Source organism: Pipistrellus hanaki (assembly GCF_964339955.1).
Source record: "Pipistrellus hanaki genome assembly, chromosome: 14".
NCBI classification, from domain to species: domain Eukaryota; kingdom Metazoa; phylum Chordata; class Mammalia; order Chiroptera; family Vespertilionidae; genus Pipistrellus; species Pipistrellus hanaki.
In genome coordinates, this window is record NC_140516.1 from 42,278,699 (window position 1) to 42,300,576 (window position 21,878).

Sequence of the window (21,878 nt, forward strand, 5' to 3'; positions counted from 1 at the left end):
GGATGACGGCCACCAGCCTGACTTCTGCTTTAATCGCTGCCTGGAATCTTCAGGTAACAAGTTCCACATTTGGGATTTCGTCTCACACAATCAAAATGTTGTTATGTCCTTTTAGACACCTCACACAATTCAAGAAGCAGCCACTTACCTGGGTTAGTCCTGCCTCGCCCATCCTTTCCAATCTTGGTTTTTTTTCCTTTCTTCCCATTTAAATAAAGCCCCATGATGCATCATGCCTGAGCAGGACATGTCAAACCATGCAGATTTTTCCTATTTTTCAATACTACTGGAGACTGTCATCCATTATAAAACAAAAACAACTCTTGGTCACATGTGCTCACACACATCAGAGGCACAGGGCTTCATTCGGAGGTACTGCAAAAACACTCACTCTAAGGGACAAAGTGGGGAAGGAAGATCTTGCTCTGCAATCAGGCCACTGAAAGGAAACCTAGTGCAGAGGCCTGAGAACTGCAGTAAGGAATCTAGTCTCTAATGGGCAAGGCCGGGTCTGTGTCTGTGATTTACAGGAGCAGCTGGGTCTCAGACTTTAGTGTCCCTATTTGGAAAACACTTTCTCCATAACCACTTGTTTACTGAAGTTAGTAGCAACTGTCAGTTCTTTCTTCCAGGAGGGCTTAGATGGCTTATCTTCCCTCTTACCACCTCAAGTAAGGTCAAAAGGAATAAAAGTCTTTGTGTAACTCAGTAGTAAGGGCCGAGATGGGATTTGGTCGGTGCTTTCAAAAGAATGATATCTCTTTTCCTTGTGTAAACCCTTTCCCACCACCATACTGGAGCAGGGAACAGTGTGAACATGCACTTTTTTTTGTTTGTTTTGAACCATCACCACCGTGTGGCTTACCTGTAGGAGTGGAGGGCAGGGTGGTAGAATGGAGTCAGGAGCATGCGTGTCCATTGTGATTTAGTACTTGATGAACTGTGTGACTGTGGACATGGCATCTTAAACTTCCCAGAACAAGGTTTCTGCATTATTAAATGAATATTCCTACCTGAAATCATTTGCATGTTTAAAATCATTTATTCTTTATGACATAGGAAACATACCACACTTAACCAACTTTTCTTCTCTCTTTTAATAGCTCATTGACCCCTACTTATATCAAACCCTTCATATTCTGCCCCATAGTCCCAATACCCTTATAATATGCTGCATATGAAAAAGAAGAAATACCATTTATGGCACATTTTGAAATAATCTATAAATTTGGAATAATATACTAGGAAAAACAAATAACCTTCTGAATTGTTTATCTGATATATTTTTAAAAAATCAATAGTTATCTGCTCTAGATTTCCTGGGAGCATTTCCAGCTTACTTCTATAGGAAAAATCTCATCTCATGTTAATGATTATTTTTCTTGTTCTTGCTAATCTAGCAATTCACCTAAAAAAATGTGCATGTATGTGAGAGCAATCCATTTTACCAAGTTATGTCTATCCTCCCTCCTGGATGCCCAGAAGTCCGATTTCATAAATCCCCAGGAACATCAATTCAACCCTAACCAGGAGAAAAAAAAAAAAAAAAACTTCTGCAGAGAGAGGACAAACTGAGTCTTTTCTGGTATTCTTGGCCAGGCCTGGCACCCAGGATGGCCTGTCTCTCTTATTATGAGCAGTCTGAAATGCATTACACTGAAGGATTTGGAAAACAGTCCTCATTGCATTTTTCTCTTCACTAATTCAGCTCATGAGACAACGTGCATTTGGAATCGACACAGTGGTGTTTCTAAGCTGCCCAAGCCTGAGGCCTGTCTAGTTTTGGAGTCTTCTCACCACCTACTAACCATAGAGATGAGTGTTTGTTTGTGTGGTTTTGTCAATGAGAAATACTAGGTGAACACAGAAAACTACACCCAGGTGTATTCAGCCGTGTAAAAATACATAGAACATAGTTGCAAAGATATGGAAAAGTAACAGTGAAGCTGGCCTCACAGTGCTTGCAGTCTGTGGGCTAGTTTCAAACAAAGTAAAAAGAAGAAAAAAAATACACAGAACACACACACCCCTCATACATCTACCAGCTACCTCCATTTGCCTTGTGTGTCTTCAGCCCTATCAACCATTCAGTGGTACAACCTTCAGATTTCACCTTTTAACAATAACCACAAGCTGTGAGCACTCTATTGCCTGCCTTCACAAGCAGCGAGCCTGAGTTTTTTTCAAGGGAAGTGTTTTATTTGTGCATTTATTTCTTTACCACTTAACATGAATGAAACTGTAATACCATTTTTATTAGGTTTTGCTACGGTCTACGGTAAATGTTTCTGTCCCCCACAAAATCCATATATTTAATCCATATATTTAATACCAGCATGAAGGTATTACAACATGGGGTCTTTGGGAGGTGACTAGGTCATGGAGGGCAGAGGCCCCATGAATGGGGTTAGTGACTTTATAAAACTGAATGAAATAGATCCCATGGAGATCCCTTGCCCTTCCCACCACGTGAGGACCCTATGAGAAGGCACCATCTCGGAACCAGAGAACAAGTCTCCTGAATCTGTCGGCACCTTGATCTTGGATTTCTAAGCCTCCAGAACTGTGAGAAACACATTTCTGTTAGTTGTAAGCCACCTAGTCTCTGGCACTGTGTTGTAATAGTAGACTAAGAGACTTGTATCTTTAATGTGTTGCTGACACGTTGAGCAGACACAAGAGTTTCTGTGTTGTGCCCCAGTCCAAGTTTTTTCTAAGCCCTGTGGTTTTTACTGTGCTATTTTGCTTAATGCAGTGAGTTTTAGGAACATGTATGATACACAATAGAATTGACTATAAATATGTGATTCCCTGGGGAAATTCCTGTGGGAGCTATTTTGTCCTTAACCTCAGAAGCATCTCTAAATGTTGTTGAGGTCCCAAGTTGTTTGTTTTCTGGTTGAAGTTCCACAACTGGCTGAAAAAGTTGGCACAATGTCTGTGTCTTCAAATGGCTGGTTTCTTTTTAGCTTTTAGATCTCAGAGAAGCCAGGGACCAACACCCCCTCTCCTATCCCATCCCCAGTCACTCTGCTCCCTCCTATGTTTTATTTTTCCCTGTCTTAAAATGACCCTATATTATGACAGCATTGTATATGTTACATTAAATGGTGTTTATTTGTTCATTGTTCCTCTGAGACTACATGCTCCTGAAGAAGTCTGAACCACATATGGATTAATAAATACCTGTATTCTGAAAACCAAAGATTATTTTTTCATGTGTTGAAAATGAAAACTATAACAGCTTTTCCTTGTATGTGTCCAACTAAGATTATTTGGGTTTCCCCCACTAGGAAGCATTAACCTAACAAGCATTTTTAAAATACTATTAAGTCCTAAGAAATAGGTAAACAGGTTACATAATAATTCAAAAACCAAACAGTCTGTTTTTCACACTGCTTTCTAGCCAGTTTTTTTTTCTTTTTTGAAACTGTAATTGTTTTACTTAAATTAATACCTCAGAATAGCTTCCTGACTTCAGCAGCTTGAGAGATAACTGAGAGGGAGGGTAAACATGTGTTCTTGATAAACAACTGGGGGCCAGACACCTCAGAGCTCGCTGCTAAATAAAATGGACTTGCTCACAATACCTGCAACTGAAAATTGCAGGGTTTTGTCAGCAAACATTTATCTAGTGCCCTCTAATGGCAATGTCCAGTGCTAAAGGCTGAAGGAGTGAAATGAAAAGGAAATCAAGATCTTCCTCTAAATGAGCACAGAACCTGGCGAGAAAGGCCTAATGTGGCACACAGAAACACAATCCCAAGTCTTAAATCCATGTTGTTTAAAGGGAAATATGTGAAAGAATGTCACAGAGAGAGGAGCATCTACTGTTTATAAGTGCCTTGGGGTTGGGGGAGATTTGTTGGCTTTGATGTGGACTGAACTTGAAGGTGCTGTGCCAGTCACCTGCATGTGTTCTTTCATGTCCACTCCCCACGGCTCCCTGCTCTGCTTTGGACTTCGGGGAACTACGTTCCCCAGGCTCCCCTGCCCCTGGCTGCTGGCTGGGAGTACTCAGTGGGAAGCATGCACTGGAAATGGAGTCACAGGAAACAACCCACTACTGGTGGGGAAGAGCGGCATAGGCTCTGGCCTGGGAGAGAAGGAAGGTTCAGAGGCAGATTTAACCCATGGGAAGGAAAGATTAAAGGTCACCTGACAACAACAGGAATCGTGCATGCTGAGCCTCATGACTCTTTGGGAAGGCTAAGGGGGTTTATGTGCCTACACACATATTTCAATCAAATATAAAGACAAACATTGCCCAAGAAGAGACATGTTAGGCAAGCCATGAGGCCAGTCCACCAAGTTTAAATCGGCTATTTGAGACTCTCGGGGATGGCTCACCCACTCAGAATATCAAAGCTGGGAGGTGTCTTGGTCTTTCAAATGATATGCATGAGGGTTTTTGAATGTTGAAGTGCTTGCTCAAGGTCACACAGCTGGCACAGCCAGAAGGAGAATGCCACTCTCTTGATTCCAGGTTCAAAGGCCATTTCACATTGCCATTGGAGCCTTTACCATCCCCCAAGTTCATTTCAAACAAGTTTGGATCTTCGATAACTCCAAGATTATGAACAAATTTGAATGGGTTTGTTCCATAAAAATTACTTCTAATTTTGAGCTAACAATAATGAGCATGTTACGTATTTCAAAGTAACCAATTTGGAGTAATTTTTAAATAGAATAAAGCAGGAAACATTATATAGTCGACTGAAATGTAGACAATTCAGGTGGTGAAATATATTCTCCTTTGTTAGCAAAAAACAAAAGAAAAATCAATCAATCAATCAATCAATCAATCATCCTTCCAGCTTGTGATGTTTACTAGAGTCTCATTAAATTAGCCTTTACAAAATCCTACAGGTGTGGTCCAGTACCACACTTTGAGAAACAAGGAGGTAAATCACTTCTATATCAAGACCGCATGTTAAGTTTGGGGATTAAATAAACACCTTGAAACCAAGACTTTAGAGACATTATCTGTTTAATAAATATGATTGTAAAAGCAATAAACAAGAGCAATTATACATTACACTACATAGTATTTAACAAAAAAAATACATCAAAAAAGTCATTTGAAAATTAGAAGTAGTTCCAATACTATAAGAAAACTTTATTTTTTTTTTTAATTGGCTTCCTATAAAAATAAGTTGGCAAATGAGGGATTTCAATGCTCAGTTGGAATCCTGGAAAAACACAGAACAGCTGCCAAGCACCCCATTGCTCTCAAAGTTGCTGTTTTGAACTTCTGGAGGAAAAATAAAAAAAAAAGCAAAGCAAACCTCTGCATTTTGGACAATGAACCCAATTAGGAATAAGGCAAGGGAGAAAATGTGGGTGGGGGTAATTCAGGGTAGAGCATGCACAGCTTGCCTTCTGAGATTTTGGAAAACATTGTGATGGCAAATTTTCATCTTGCCCTGAATCTTACCCTCTATCTCCAGCCCTCCCCACCCACTCTTCTGGCCTCAAGCCCACCAAACTCTGCCTGGTGTTTGCACCTGCTGTTAACAAGTAGGTAGGCACTTGGGTCCCTCCCATCAATAGACTCTTATTCCTAAACTCTCTTCGGGGACTAAGCTGGAATGGCCTAGTACAGTGGTTCTCAAACTTCAATATACTTCTCAATGGCCTGAGGGGCTTGTAAACACAGATTGATGGGCTCCATCCCTGGAGTTTCTGATTCAGTAGAGATGGGGTGGGGACCCAAAACTGGCATTCTAACAAGTCCAGGGTGATGCTGATACTGCTGGTCCAGTACCACACTTTGAGAAACACGGGGCTAGATCTTAAGAACAACAAGATTCCTACTGAGCAGTACCTTGCCTCTTGAATCTCCTACAGGTAGGAGAGGCACATGAGGACCTGGAAGATGTTGCATCTAGAGCTGGCCATCTCTGGTCACTTCCCAGAATGCCAAGCATCTCATGTCCACCTCTGCTTTTAGTTAGGACCTACAAGCCCATTCTTCCTTATGTCTTCTCATGTCATCATTCATTCCTTCAAGAAATCATCATCTTTATAGATATTCTAGGCAAGGCACTGTGCTAGATCTGATTATTAGTCCCTTTTTCATCATTTTCCAATTATAGCAACTCTGAGGACTCTCTGGGCCTCTTTTGGTTCCCAAACACTTTGTCTTCCAGATTAAATTTGGGATGCTCCAATGGAAGAGGATCAATGAGGATGTTTCCTATTAGATAGGAAGCCTGGCAGGTTAGGGAGCAATTGCTTTCTACAAATAGATGGCCGCCTCAGGCATAATCCATTTCCCAAATTCACAGCAGGCATCTTCAACCATAAAAATGTCTGCTTGATTAACTTCTAATGTCAGTTTGGCTAGTCTTCCTCTGCCTGGGCTACCTGAGGGCTGGGGTCCTCAGGGTCTTTAGGACACCCAGAGTCCATTATACCCTGTTGTGGACCAAGAAGGAGGCTGTGCTCTGAGTATTTTTTTTCAAAACTGTTTCTCCTGAATTTTAGAGTGGGCTTTGCCCAATCCAGAAAATGCCGAAGGCTTCTGCTGGACATACATTTGTTTCCTTCTTTCTCAGGGCCTTCTCTCCTGATTGCCCAGGGAAAACTGGAATTTCTTCATGCTTTGAGCCAATGGCTTTAGTTAGTGGGCTAACTCCTCCCCTTTATGCTTTTAATGTTGCCTTTGCCAATACTATGATACTCAGAAATCTGGGAGCACGCAAGTGAAACGGCTGGGGTCATCTTATACAATCAAAATCTGATCCTCATGTAAGACAAGACCTCTGCGTATTTCCAGACCTTTTGACACTCATGAACATTGAACCTATTAACCTGCTTCTTCTTCTGGTGAAAACGGTTTTATTTTACAAATATTTTTACTCTACTGTGAGACAGGAAATACTGGGTACAGCAACCATCACAAAAGGAAATTGCCCTGCCACACAGTAACATGTTCAAAACATTTCTCACAAGAATCTTCAAAAACCTGCCCTCACAAAAATTTTGTGAGGGTGTGAGGATACCACCATTCATCAGAATGCTTTCTTTGCCAACACACACGGCCAGATTTGAACTGCTCTGCAGACATACAACTCTTTCACACACATGGAACGTTTCCAGGTGGGAGAGGACAAGGGTATTTGGAAGAGGAGGAGACAGAGGGTGCATGAAGCTGAATCCCGCAAGGCAGGATGCAGCTGGTCTGAGTAGAGAAGCTGGCATGCTTGGAAGTGTCCAAAATCGACAATGATGAGGAACTTGTGGGCAGTGGAGGTAGGGTTGGCAGAGGTTAGGCCAGTATTTAGGGAACATCAGGGTTAGGTTCCAGAATCTAGCAACATGTTTGGGAAGAAAGGCAAGAACAGGTGAAGGGCAACTTGGGGACGGGAAGGGAGAGATACAAAGACATCTACAGATCATGACCACAGGAACAGCAAACAAAGGGGAAGGCAGGTCCAGGGGTAACTAAGATTCTGTTTTTCATAGAAAATGAAGGAGGAGTAAAGAAAGCTGTGAGGGAAGCAGTTATAACTGGAAAGGATGAACAGGGAACACGGGTCCACTTCTGACATGCTTGCCCTTGCTAGCTGTCCTTCCCTACTCTGCCTACATACGGGGAACTTCTACTCAGAGCTTTATCCCCATGGCCACACAGGATGCAGAAAGCAGCCTCGTGGCCACTGTTGGCCAACACAGCCACCAGATACCTTGGAAGTGGGCATGGCCATAAGGAAGATGGAACAGAGAACTAGCTCAGGGTTTTGAACTTCTGTGCATGTCTTGGTATCTTTGTGAAAAGGGGCTGGGGTAGAGCTGAAATAGCTGTTAAATCTATAGCCAAGAAGAGTTCCAAAAATGCATGCAGATTTCCTTGGCCTGTATATGTTAGGAATTTTCTATAAACACGACGGATCAGAAAAAGAGAGAGAGCAGAGAGGGGGCGGGGAGTGTTTGTCCATGAAAAGAGAGCACCTGTCCACTGCCCCTCCGAGCGTGTTCTCAAGGTACCATCCACATGCACAGGCTTAAAGCTAACAACCCTTGTTGTCTGTGTCTGGAGAATTAACAAGTCCCGATGCAGTGAGTGTTTGTTTGTTTGGATGTTGATTGTTTTTTTACTTTATTTGTTTGGTTTGTTTGTTTTTGTTTTGTTTTGTTTTTTTTACTGGCGTCCTCCATTCAAACATTTACATAGGTAGGGATTTCTTTTGTGCTTTGATTCTCAGCAACTATGGAAATACTTCCTGGCAAAATAGGAAACAGAACAACAGAGGAAAGGAAGAAAACACAGAGTTAGTGGTCATGAAGGGTGATGCGCTTGACAAGAGCGAAATTCTTTCCTGATGGGTGGCAAGCAGGTCGCCTGGAGCCTCTGGGGGAGTTTTCCTTAAATTGCAAAGTGTGCCCCAGCAGATCCCCGCTTTGGTGTTGAAGGTGGCGTGGCGTGTCTTGCTCTTTGCAATCGGAGAGATGAGTCACCAGGTTGAGCAGAAGGGGAGGGAGGGGAGGGTAAAGCTACTCTCCTAAGAGAAAACGTGTAACACTTACTCATTTAATGACACTGGAAACAGAAAGGGGTCAGACACTTTGCAATGTCCTGGTGGGGGGGGGGGGGGGCTACTTTGATAAAGTAAAACAGAGGCTGAGCTTCAGACACAGTGGACATGGGATTGAAAAGCAAATGACCCACAGAAAGGCAGCCTAGAAGCTCCAGCAGGGAACACAGAAAAGCCTTTTTTTATTTCCAACCCAAAGCGGTTGTGCATTTATCGCCCTGTCTCCCCAAATAAAAGAGAGCGTGTTGGGAAAACCGGACACCCAACGTGGCTGCAGTGGTTATTATTACCTCCAGCACCAGCCAGTCATTGCATTTAAATTTCCCCTTAATACAGCCACAGGACTGTCCGCTATTCCTTTAAAGACAGGGCAATGTTTTCCCCCCAAGTGCCAATCTTATCAGGGCCTTCTAGGTGGCTTGGCATTATCACATTAGAGTGAAGCATGAATGGTTACATAGAAATTTATCCGGTCGGAGTCAGCATTGCAGGGTCTAGGTGGGAACAGTTACGGCTTCAACTCCTGTTGCCAACAGACAGGAGGAAACAAGAAGAGAAATGGATCACAATGGTGGCCTCAACCCATGTGGCTAACTTCTTGGGAAATTGTCTCTGCCATAAATAATAGGATCTCACAGCAGACACCCTGGAGACTCTATTCCTAGCTGTTGGATTTGCATGCTTACATCACAGGCTCCGTGGATATATAAGGAAGTTCATGTTAACACTTCCAGTAGAGGGCAGGGAGAAAGGAGAAAGAGAGCTGCCCATTTAACCATCCAGTATCTCACTCCCGGGATGTTCTACAAACTTGGTGCCTCTTGTCCTTAAAATTCTCAGGTTCTGTATTTTCTGGGGGATGATTTTTAGATTACTGCTAGATTTATTATTATTATTATTTTTAAATTTAAATCCCAGGGTGATTGGGCAGTCACTCCTCTGCTAGCCTCCTTATGTCACTCCTCCAATGAGGTCGATCATAGGGAAAGCAAGTCATGGTCATGAGAGGTATGGGGATCCCCAGAAAATCTCGTGGGGTCTCAAGGCGAGGCTGCCATATCATGTTCTGGTTGTCACATACCCTATCCCTCACACCCTGCCCGGCCCTCCAGGCCACAGGGGCCAGCCTCTGGGGCCAGCCCTTCCCGAGTCTTGTCAAAGCCAATGTTTTGCTCTTAGCCCAAGAAAGCTTATAGCCCAACATTTGAGAAAAAGGTTTTGCAAAAAGAGGAACAAAGCCATGAGGGGGAGGGGGGCAACTAGACAGGAGCAGGAAGGCTTTTTCCCTCTGAGGGGAGGGAACAGGGAAGGAGTTATCTTAGCTGCTTCTCAGAAGGGTGTTAGCTCAGAAAACAGTGGTTATGTCAAGCCAGAAAGGGGTTAGAGAGAGAATCAGCCGCCGACTACTCAGGCTGAAGGGCTGACAGCTACTGGGAGTCATTTACCTAGGAGCTGGGATTCCACCTTCTCATCTATCAGCGGGCCAGGCCTCCTCAGGTCAGTCTGAGAGATCTGGGGCCTGCTCTCAGTGGGACTGATGGGACTGACCATCTCCCGTTCTTTCTCATTTTGCATCTGGGCATAAACATTAATCCCGGGGATCTTCCTAAAACATTAACAGAAACCATCACTGCCATGCGTGGGAGGCGGGCATCGCTGGCGACACGTGCTTCTAAACCTGTCCCGGAGAAGGTAGGGGGTGGGGGAGCCCAGGACGGAGGCACACGTACCTTTTAAACTTGTAGATGACGAACACGGCCAGCCCCACGAACACCACGGAGAGCAGCATCAGCATGGCGGATCCACTGTGGGTCGGAGTGAGGTCGATCAGTGGGGCTGGGGGAAGCAAGGCATGGGCATGAGCAGGGACGTGGGCAGGTGGGACTCTGTGGGAGGCTCACGGGGCTCATCTAGAGGCATGGGGAGTCCCAAAAAAGCCAGTGGGACCTGCATATAAGATGAATGTCACACAGCAGACATGTGGGTGTGTCAGAGCCTGTCCCAGCCTCTAGAAAGTTCCAGCAGGCCTGTCCCAGAGGGGCAGGGAAGCCAGATTACTTGGATTCAAGGCCAGCTCCACCATGAGCAAGGAGTGGGACCCTGGGCAAGTCATTTCAGCTGAATGTGGCTCATGGGCCGAGATGAGAACAGCAGTGCCTAGCTCATGGGGCTTTCTCAAAATCGAATGAGTTAATGCAATGGTCAGCAAACTCATTAGTCAACAGACCAAATATCAACAGTACAATGATTGAAACTTCTCTTGAGAGCCAAATTTTTTAAACTTAAACTTCTTCTAATGCCACTTCTTCAAAATAGACTCACTCAGGCCGTGGTATTTTGTGGAAGGGTCACACTCAAGGGGCCAAAGAGCTGCATGTGGCTCGCGAGCCGCAATTTGCCGACCAAGGAGTTAATGCATGCAAAGCATTGATAACAGTGCTAGGCACAAATGAAGTCTTCTATAAATATTAGCTTTTATCACTACCTCTGCCACTATTTTTTCTAATCAATATTTATAATAATATACTTAGTCAATTTTTCTATAATCTGAATGCAAGCTTTTCCTTCTCAGCAATGCAGATGATCAGAAAATCTGCATGTGTATATAAATTTTCCATTTTTTCTCACTCCTATCCCAGTCATCGTTGTGTGAAAGAAAGAGCTGAAAAGTAGTCACAGAGCACGCTAATGTTTTTTACACACAGAAAACCACTAGCTTAGTGAATGTATCTCAAGGGCTGGGGGAGGGGTGTGTAATTGGGTGTGGTTTCTACAACTTCTGGAAGCCCTGAGAGCCTGTGTCTGGAAGCAGCTGCCTTCCAGGCAAGTGGAATTCACCTCTCAGACTAAACAGATGCCTTTGCTACCTTAGAAGATTCTCCCTCCTGGAGTTTTGCTCTTAGATGGCAGCTCCAGGGAACATCTCTCTCCACTCCCAAAACCTCTTCCATCTCAGCACCAAACTTGTTGCACTTTAAAACTTTGTTTCCAATTAAATTTTGCCCTCTTGAAGACTGACATTTTGCAAAAATAGCATAGCTCAAGCATAAAAGACAAGCAATCTGTACCCCTTAGAAGCCTGAGAGTTGACCTTTGAATGTCCATCAGTGGAAGCAAAGTCTGATACTCAGAAATGTGGTGACCTTTAAGCACACTTTCTCTGTTGAGAGCCAAAAGTGCAAAGTTATGGTCACTAAAGTTCAAGAGCAGGTGATTGTAGTATGGATGGTCTCCAACAAGGCTCAAGACTGCTCTGGGCTGTCTGGTTATCCTATATAATAAAAGGCTAATATGCAAATCAACTGAATGGTGGAATGACTGGTCACTATGGCATGCACTGACCACTAGGGGACAGATGCTCAATGCAGGAGCTGCCCCTTGGTGGTCAGTGCACTACCACAGGGGGAGCGTTGTTCAGCCAGAAGCCCTGAGTCAGGAACACGGCTGGTGAGTGCAGCAGTGGTGGTAGGAGCCTCTACCGCCTCCAGGGCAGTGCTAAGGATGTCCAACTGCTGGCTTAGCCATCAGTTGGACATCTCACGAGGGCTCCCAGACTGTGAGAGGGCACAGGCTGGGCTGAGGGAACTCCCCTCCCTTGAGTGCATTAATTCCATGCACTGGGCCTCTAGTTGTAGGATAACAGCCCAGCCACTCAATAACCCATATGTGCTGTGAAGTATAATCCATACACCAAATCATTTGGTGAAAAACAAAGTCAAGTACTCTTTCCTAGAATGTAGGCTCAGTTCTGTTAGTAGAATCAGCCTTTAGCAAGCACTAAGATGAGGCACCCCAGTGATTCTTTGTCCTCTGTAAGTCACACAGCACTTAAATTGTGAGGTATGAGTCTGCAGTGTGTGGAAGATGCAGGGAAACACCCATGGCACATGTGCTTTAGCTGGAAATAATAGAATAGAGGTCTCTTTCCGGTACTTAGCACAATGCCATCAGCAAATGAGACTAGAAATATTTCAGAATCCTCACCAAATTAGGGCAGAGAACACCTCTGTTAGTCATAGACATCAACATTGACTTATAAATGGAAGGCAGGACCTACGGTCTCCACTGCACAGATAAGAAAATGAGATTCCCTTTGGTTAATGTTGTTCCAAAGGGGTCAGAACTACTAAGTGAAAGAAATAAGACTTAACTCCAAGTCATTTATCACACACTCAGCACAAACATGTGCGTACATACACACATACATACATGTACACGCACACACACACACACACACACACACTTCATATATACTCAAACCAGGGCTTGCATTTCAGTGAGGGATAGCAAAAATTTTAAAAGATAGTTTTTAGACAGAGAATTAAGGCAAGAACAGTAGCACAATAAGCAAATGAACAAATGGCACAAGTTAAAATATTAAGTTTTAAACTCATAGATCATACACTTTGAGACTTAGATGACACATATACACACATATATGTATATATGTGTATTATGTATGCCTAGTGAAATGAAGTCTCATGGATCCACCACCTGTTTCCATGACCATAAATCCACAGATGGTATTATCATATCCTTTCTACCTTCATCCACTCCCCACAACCCACAACCACTAGATTATTTTGAAGCAAATCTCAGCTACCTTAAAAACTCGTATACAACTCTCTTCACATTATCATGATTAAGTAAATGATATTAGGAAGATATTTTAAAAGCAATCTTCTAATGCAAACCTTTACTTTGGGAACAAATGGAGACCCAGAGAGGATGAAGATGGTTAGGATGGTTATTTGCTAAACTTCTAATTCCTAGCTGAAGGTTCTTTTAGAATAAGCAGAATATCAGTGTTGTGGTGTAACTAGGAAGAATCTTAAGCCTGTTTTAAAGGGTTGGCATTTTAAATAAATGAAAAGCTTAAAAAAAGAAATTACTTTGACTAGCCTCTCTCTAAGACAGAAAGCCAACACACACACACACACACACACACACACACACACACACTATTCTCCTTCCCTTCCCCATCACTAGCTCACGAGCTTAACTCTTCCAATTCTAAGCCATTCCCACTCAAACTACATTCCTAAGCAAGCAATATTAATACTGTTTAGTAATTAGCACATTATTTTGGGAAATGAGCTTCTGTGTCCTATGCTCAAAAATGTGTGCTGTCTTCTTCCTCTCCTACCCCTTCTTCACTTCACAGAAGCAGGCCAATGAGCAAGCAGATGCAGCAGGCAGAGGCAGGAGGGAGACCGATACCATTGCCCTCTGTGTTCTTCTTGCTGCTCTGTGCCTGCATATAAACAGGCCACTATTGCTCCACACAACAGCAGCTGCATGTCTTAGTTTGCCCAACACTTAGGTGCATTTGTATGTTTTGCTGAGGAATGGAAAATTGTGATAAATGGGCTTTAGCTTGTTGTGTGGAATTAGCAAAACTTAATCCCTCTCCAATTGCAGCATAAACAAGGTGGAAGCAGAGGGGAAAGTGCTGAGCAGTTTATCTGCCATTATTCATGCACAGAGAAATAAGGACAGGACAACACTGCAAGTCACCGGACATTTCTCAGTGTGGGTGCCAGCAAACATAGCTCTGAAATCCCATGAGGAACTCAGAAATGCACCAAGTTTTCACCTACTGTGCATGAACACCTAGATTGATTATAATAATCGCCATGCTTACAGTAATAACAATAGTCTTGATATATAGTGAGGACTAAATAAATGGTCACAGATCGCATGTGTGAGAGCTAAGTCAAAATTCCACATTTAGGGTGAATTAATTGATAGATATGGACCCTTTAGTGGAGTCAGATTCTGACTCTTCCACTTATGGGCTAAGTGGTTTAAACTAAATCTTAGTTTCCTCCTCTACATAATGGAAATAAAACATGTTTATTTTAGAAAGTTGTGAGAATAAAGTTAGATAATATTTTTAAAGCCCTAGCATAGCGTCTGGTACATGCCTAATATATTTTTAAAATATATTTTTATTGATTTCAGAGAGGAAAGAGAGAGAGAGAGAGAGAGAGAGAGAGAGAGAGAGAGAGAGAGAGAGAGAACCATAAATGGACACAGAAACCAAGATGGCAGCTTAAGTAAATACCTGAACTTGCTGCCTTGCACAACCACTTCAAAACTACAACTAAAAGACAAAATGGACATCATCCAGAACCACAGGAAGGCCGGCTAAGTGGAAATTCTAGAACTAGAAGGGAAGAGGAAAGCATACTGAGACTCAGAGGAGCTGTGGAAGTAAAGGCAGAGGTATGGAGGTGCACATGGAGAGGGCTAGCAACTTAGCATGTGGCTGTCTTTTTCAATTGGGAAGGAGACACAAGCTCCTGACTGCTCTGAACTCCAGTTCTGGGTGAGACTCTGGGGACCCAGACTCATATGGGGAGAAACTGGACTGTCTGGCACCAGGCAGAACTTGAGGGCAGCTTTCTCTCAGAGGTGTTTGCAGTGATTACCATGTGGAAAACTTGTAAAAAAAACAAACAAAAAAAAAAGCAGTTTCCAGAGGTTCACTTGAGAAAACATACATCAGTTTCTGAGAGTAGGTCCCAGAATATGTAACAAGTTCCATAGGTCAAAATTATACATCTGGGTTTGAGAATAACGCGTGGAAGTCCCCACCTACTGCTACTCATAAAACATCCAGTCCTTGTCTTCTTTCTTTAAAACTCCTCTCTTTCTGCTGGTTAAATATCCAAGGAGCAATTCTCACCTTTGGGTTCTACTTTATCCACTTCTTGTTGTGGACTTCTGTCTCCACTGGTAGGGTAGCAGGGTCTAAGTACAATGACCATAAATGTTCACTTCTAAACCAGAACACTTGGAAAATGAAAAGAAGTGCTATTAAAGCTTATACAGACACAAGATATATAATCCAACAGTCCTGGCCATTCTAGGTGTAAGGAACTTGGTGTTTAAAAGGTAGCTTTTCCTAGGTTCTGGAACCCTCTTTCTTCACTGCCAGTTTTTCTTGACTATCTGCCTTGCCCTCCCTTGGGAAACAGTACCATCTAACTACCATTTATTTCTATCCTGACACATGTTTGTGTACTGCCCATGAGTTGTTCATCTGATCACTCCCTCCCCCTTGACCACCTCTGCACAATAGTTTCTAGGTACATCCTCAAGCCTGGCCAGTTCAGGCCAGTTACTCTGTGCTCATTTCAGGCCCTCTAATGAGACCAGAAAGTCAGAAAATGGGGAAGACAGATTCTGTGAGAAGCTAAGGAGCAACCTCATCGCGGTTCCCTGGCACATTTATGAAACTATCACATTCATTTAATCACACTGGGGATGGGGACATGTTTAGATATCTTCACATCTGTTATTACTTATCCTAACATCACAGCAGCTCAATAACGGGCAGAAGCCACTGGGTCTATGTGTCTGTGAGAAAGCCTAATTATTTCTAGAGGGAGAAAAAACTGTGTTTGGTTTTGGGAAAAATACAATTAGCATGCCTTTAGTCACAAAAGACTTGTAAATGACAACTGTGTAAATAATAAGAAAACCAGAGACTAAAGAGACAGATCAATTTATTGGCTGTGGAAGAATTTCACTAGTACTAATTGCATCCCTAAATGGAAAATGTCAGTGCAGCAATTTGTTTCACTTTACAGTTCAGAGCGCCACAACTCCACAATTTGGCATCTGCATCTATAACCATGTGGCTTAGATTATATTGTATTTTCTAAAGCTTCTTGACCAATGTTAATTCTGCCTTAAGTGGAAGGGGTCTTCCTCAGTGTGAAACTCTCACACCGGATTCACAATGTACCCTGACCTAGGCTGGAATTCTGACTTCCTTATCCCCTCCCACATTTCCTCATAACATAGCCAGTGAGAGCAATGGCAGCCCAGAGATATTAATTCTCTAATATCTCTGCGATACTATCTTTTTTATTACACCTGCAAAAGGAATTAAACCAGTCAGCAGCAACGATGGATGGAGGCCGAGATAACAGTTTTATGAAAAACCCACACACATCCTTGACAAAGGACAGTTTTCCTAGAACAGAGCAGCTTACACAAGACAACTGCTAGACAGACGGGAGGGGGTGGGCGCAGTTACTGTGTATTTTTTTTTTTAATTCAACCTGGGATTTGAGGCTCTTCCCTTGAAAATAGTAAATTTTCTCTTCTTAAAAGTATATGTCTCAGAAATTCCAGAAGGGCAGTGACCCCACTGAAAAGCTGAGGGTTGATGAGCAACCTCATTCTCCAAGACACGCAGAAATGTAGTGTGATGCAGATGGATCATTTTCTGCTCATACTAGCACATTAACGGCATCTAGCAAACATCATTTGTTTAACTTGCATAAAACTCATGGCTCTCCAAGCACATCTGCCACTAAGACGCTAGTGCAACTCAAAATCATTTGTCAACTGCTTCATGGCCACGCGTTTGGCTGGCCTTTGCCATTCATCTAGATTATGGATGGGGGTATATCTCAGATCCAGAGACATGCTTCATTTTTTCTCCCCTTACTCCCACTGTCGTCTGCGCAGGCTGCCAATTAGGTTGGCACCAGAGATGCCGAGAAATTAGATTTTAATGTTGATGACGAATTTCCTCCGACACTTAATATCACTGCCCCCCACTCCTTTTTTTTAAAGCATGCCTCTGCTTTCCTGGATGCCCTGAGTTATAAATCAGATTTATTGCTGGAGATGGATGGGCCCCTTTCCTTGTTATGCAGATGAATTTCTGTCCCATAATGTTGAGATTCGTGAAGGGCAGGGCGGGCTGCATGCAATGCATTCTGGGAACTTGTTAAAACTGTAGATTTCCAGGTATCACTCCCTGGGATTCTCATTCAGGGTGTGTGTGCGATGAGGCCTGGGAAATCTAGGTAACAGTGATGCAGAGTTAGGCGCAGGAACAGAGTCTTTATAGCAGGGGTCTACACGGGGTTATAAAGAGCTTCCCTACCACAAACAGGGTTTCATTTATTCCACGTGTATCCAGGGAACCTGTGGGCTCCACCTCTTCCAGTCCCTCTATCTAGAGGGCCTGCTCCCCAAGTTTCAGATTATTTGCCCAACAAATAAATCCTGTGAAGTGCAAATGACCTTGAGAGTGCTGTTGTTTGTAATTTAATATGAATCACTCCAGTTAGATTTTATGTTCTCAAATAGGATGCTAGCCCATTCTTTAATATCTATTCTCATGAAAAATCTCATCTATTCTGCCAGGGAAGAATCAACAAGGTTTTAAGTTTCTTCAACCCTCTTCTCCTCCCACCCCCACTAAACAAATTACCATCTGTTGCCACTTGACTTGAAAACTTCTTGTAAATGTGTAAATAATTTATTAAGAAAGAGAAAGGATTATTGATGGTTGTCCTAACCTATTTTTTAAAACCCCTCATCTATCCCTTCTCCCTTTTCCACGTTTATCACATTTTATTATCTCAAAGTTTCATTAACAAAAGGTTTCTCACTAGCATGCATGGATGATAAACAATAAATTTAATAATATATAAGGCATATTTGTCTTCCCCACATTCCTTTTCCCATAAGAACCTACAGAGATGAAATGTTCTGTATCAGACTCAGAGCCTTCCTGTGAGTCTTGCTGGAAAAAAAAACAAAAACAAAAACCCTCTCCTTAAGATGACATCATAGCTCTTTAAAAGAGAATATAAATAAGTACCAAACAATATAAATAAGTGAATAAATAGAAGGGCAGGGTAAAAGCATGGATAAGAGAGAACTCAAGGGAGATGTGACAAATGGCATGAAGAAGGTCCAGCTTGTCTGATAAAGTGAGGATAGTGCACCCTAAGGTGTGTGACTTGAGGTCTGTCATGAAGTGAGGGTGTTCTCTGACACTGGAAGCATTCCCCTCAGGGGAAAGAGCAGGAAAATAATAGCCAAAAAGTTATACCTGCTTTAGTCTCTTTCAGGAACAGCCCCTCAAGCCTGCCCTACTCCTGTAGTCTCTGGAGTCTCTTGTTTCATAATACAGAACTCTCATTTCCACAAAGTGCCTACAAATGATTATAATATGTAATGAGCGGACATCTGACACATGAAAAACACAGAGATGCGTTTTCCCTGGATGCTTATTAGATCAATGAATGCTAGGCTATTCATTTATCAATTATTTGGTAAGAAGTAGCATCTCATAGAATAGGTTCAAAATTAAATAAACTCAATCTGCAGGTAAGTGGGAGAATGAGATTTTGAATATTCCTCTTCAACTTAGAAACTGATTATACATCTAATTATTTATAAAGCACTATTTATTGAGCACCTGCTATTATTGCAAGTTCTCTGTTGGGTACCATGGTGGAGACAATATTAAGGTATTCTAAACTGCGTCCTTAAGTAGTTAAATAAGAGTGATGATGACGACGATGATGATGATTGTAACAATAAAGATTTTAAATATCCATGTGAGCTCAGACAAGGGATAGATGAAATTCAGGGAAATGTCTCTAGAAAAGATTTATGCACATGTTGGCACTGAGTTGAGCCTTAAAATAAAAATAGACTTAGGAAGTTTGGACAGATGGAGAAGGGGGGAGAAATAGTTCAGTTGGGAATAGTGAATAAAGGTACACTTTAGTCAAAATACCAGTGTGCCCAGTCCAATACCAGCTTGATAGATGCCTACCCCCTTTTCCAATTCCCTGGGTTGTTTTGTAACACCTTGGCCTTTTTCTGCCAAATATCGATGCCTGCTACCACCAGGTTCTAAAAGCCAAAGAGAACTACCCTAGCCATGGCGCTCCTTCAAACTCTTCAACAACACTGCCTCATTCTCTCCCCATTCCCACACATTTGCACATCTCTTCTTTCTGCAAAGAGAATTTCAGAACATATCTGTCAGGAGTGGTATGGTCTCAAGAGTAATTGCACCAAATGGAGAAGCAGAGGAATGGCTGAGAATAAACAAGGGCTGCTAAAACAAAGTTTGGCTCGGCTTAGATATCAAAGTTAACAAATTCCCCAGCAGACCATGAGAGTGGTGGTGGGAAACAAACTCAACCCAATCTCTAATGACACCCAGGTATCTGGAAATGCTTACCTTGTATGCCCATAAAACCTAACAGGGAGCTGAACTGGAGACACAAAATAAGGCTAGTAAATTCCTGAAAGGAGACAGTTCTCTTTCCTTGGAGACAAACCAAATTATGCATTGCATCTTTCACCAGCAACATATTCTGGCTCAAACATTTTTAAAAGAAGGCTGCTGAACATCTGCTGAGCAATTAATGGAATGCAGCAGTGTGCTATAATGGTCCCTGGGAAGGTATTAGCAATCCTGCTTATGAGACATGAAATGTTGCAAACAGTGGCCCTTTTCCCTTTTTTTAAAATTGTATTTTCTTCTGCCTGCTACAGGAAAAAAAGAAGAGAAAGGCAGTTGTGATCTTTCACCACAACCCGTCCCTGACTGGGAATCACCATGACCTCCTGGTTCATAGTTCAACGCTCAACCACTGAGCCACACCAGATGGGAAGGAATAGTGACTTTTAAATACTCATTCTTTTAAGGTTGTGGGATTATTTTTTAACAACAACAACAACAAAAAAATGAAATCATAATATAAGGAAAAGATACAATATAAGCAGAAAAGAGGCCAAGCCTTTTGGCCTTCCTAGGGGTGTCGAACTCAATCAGAGAAGGGGCCAAAATCTAAAATCCAGCCTAAATCGCGGGCCGAATGGTTTACTGAACAGTCATAAACTGACAATGTCATAAACTGACAGCGGAGTGCAGTGATGACAGCGCGGTGCGGGCCACATTGCAAGGCCTGGCGGGCTGGATTTGGCCAGCGGGCCTTGTGTTTGACACATGTGCTATAGACCTAGGCACACCTCCAGAGTCTCCAGGAAACCAGAGACTGAAGTTGGAAAGTCTTGCTCTCACCACTATTTCTTTTGCTTTCCAGGAGAATTTTCATGATCAATTATAAGCTTTTTAAAGAAGTCCATTTTGCCAATCCAATTCAGAAATTCATATTAATAATGTACAACCTGAAGGGCTTTCCTGTTAATGACCACACTGAGAAAAATAACCATGAGATCATGGAAACTTTATCCTCATTTATTCCATGTTCCTTCCTTTGTGTTTGGAATATCTCTAGCATTTAATCATAACTATCCATCCACCTTCTCGAAGATCCTTTCCTGTATCACTTTGGGTATAATTTATTTCTGACTTATATTTCCTAAACAACTTTGTTAATAATATAAGGAGTAAAAAGAAAAACACAGACAATAGCTTACTATCTTCCAGGCATTACTCTAAGTGCATTACTTAAATTAATGTAATCCTCACAGGATCCCACCGACATAGGTGCTACTGCCATACCTAAGGCCCAGAGAGATTAAGTCTCTTCTCAAGTTCTATATAGTGAGTCAGTGATGGGGCCAAGATGAAAACCATTGGTCTGGTAGCAAGATTGAAAACTCTAAGTGCTTAAGTATGCCCTTTTGCCTCTCTACCTGAGCATGTAGGCACGTTCCTCACTGAGATACCCCACCACTGCCCATCCCCCAGAACCCAGAGCACCACCACCATTGCTACAGCAAACTTTGCCCCATCACAACAAGATCCTATGTATTTTTGGGATAAAGATCATTTCCTACTGTACCAGCACAGTATTTTGCAAAAATAAGTACTCAATAAATATTAATTTGGTTTAGTAATAATACAACCAATGATAGCTATTTCTATTTACATGGGATTACCTGCATCATAATTGAGACTTCTCAATAGCCTTAGGAAGAGGTTTCTGCATCCTACCTTCTATAGGAGAAGACAGAACTCAATGACATTAATTTGTAAGATCGTGACCAACTTGGGATTCAGTTCTTTGCTACAGCCCCGTACAAGTACTAAGCCCCAGGTATTTCCACTGACTACTATATCTCAAAACTTAAAAAAAACAACACATTTGTAACATGAGTAATTTGAAAAATAAGGTTTTGCAGAAAGACCGGGGAAAAAAGTTATTTGTAGAATTAACTTCTTTTTTAAGATTTCTGTTCAGATGAAACTTGTTATTCCTTGAGGAGTATGTATTCAGGTGAATCTTTATTGGTTTTCTTCAAAACTAAGAAAATGCACTTTATTCTGTTATCTTTCTGATAAGGAGAGGCACCATCTAGTTTTGTTATGATAAAAGGAGAGATTGAGATTCCCCTTTACTAGAGCCACTAGGAAAGACAGGGGACATGCAAACTGACCTGCTGTTAAGTGGGCTGCATGGACGAGGACTTGGATTCCGGGTTTTAGCTCAAAGTGCACCGAGTTCTGGTTGAGCTTATGGATCAGTAGTTCTGATATCTGAAAGAAGCAGTGTCATTGTGAGTGCCACCAAAATTGCCAAACTGACTATAAAT

At 42.3% G+C, this 21,878-nt stretch overlaps 1 protein-coding gene across 5 annotated transcripts in view; it reads right to left on the reverse strand.

The window, feature by feature from the left end:
* Positions 1-4,978: 4,978 nt before the first annotated feature.
* The window catches only part of SORCS1 (sortilin related VPS10 domain containing receptor 1), a 432,258-nt gene continuing 415,358 nt past the window's right edge, over positions 4,979-21,878 (reverse strand). The window contains exons 24-27 of one of the 5 annotated variants that reach the window (XM_084904030.1): positions 21,723-21,822; positions 10,271-10,376; positions 9,986-10,146; positions 4,979-8,228 (exon numbers count right to left, since the gene is read on the reverse strand). In XM_084904030.1, coding sequence (XP_084760156.1) covers positions 8,164-8,228; positions 9,986-10,146; positions 10,271-10,376; positions 21,723-21,822 — 432 coding nt within the window. In that variant the 3' untranslated portion in view covers positions 4,979-8,163. Of the gene's footprint in view, positions 9,064-9,985; positions 10,147-10,270; positions 10,377-21,722; positions 21,823-21,878 lie in introns of all 5 variants that reach the window. The other 4 variants (XM_084904027.1, XM_084904026.1, XM_084904028.1 and 1 more) reach the window with 4 other exon arrangements.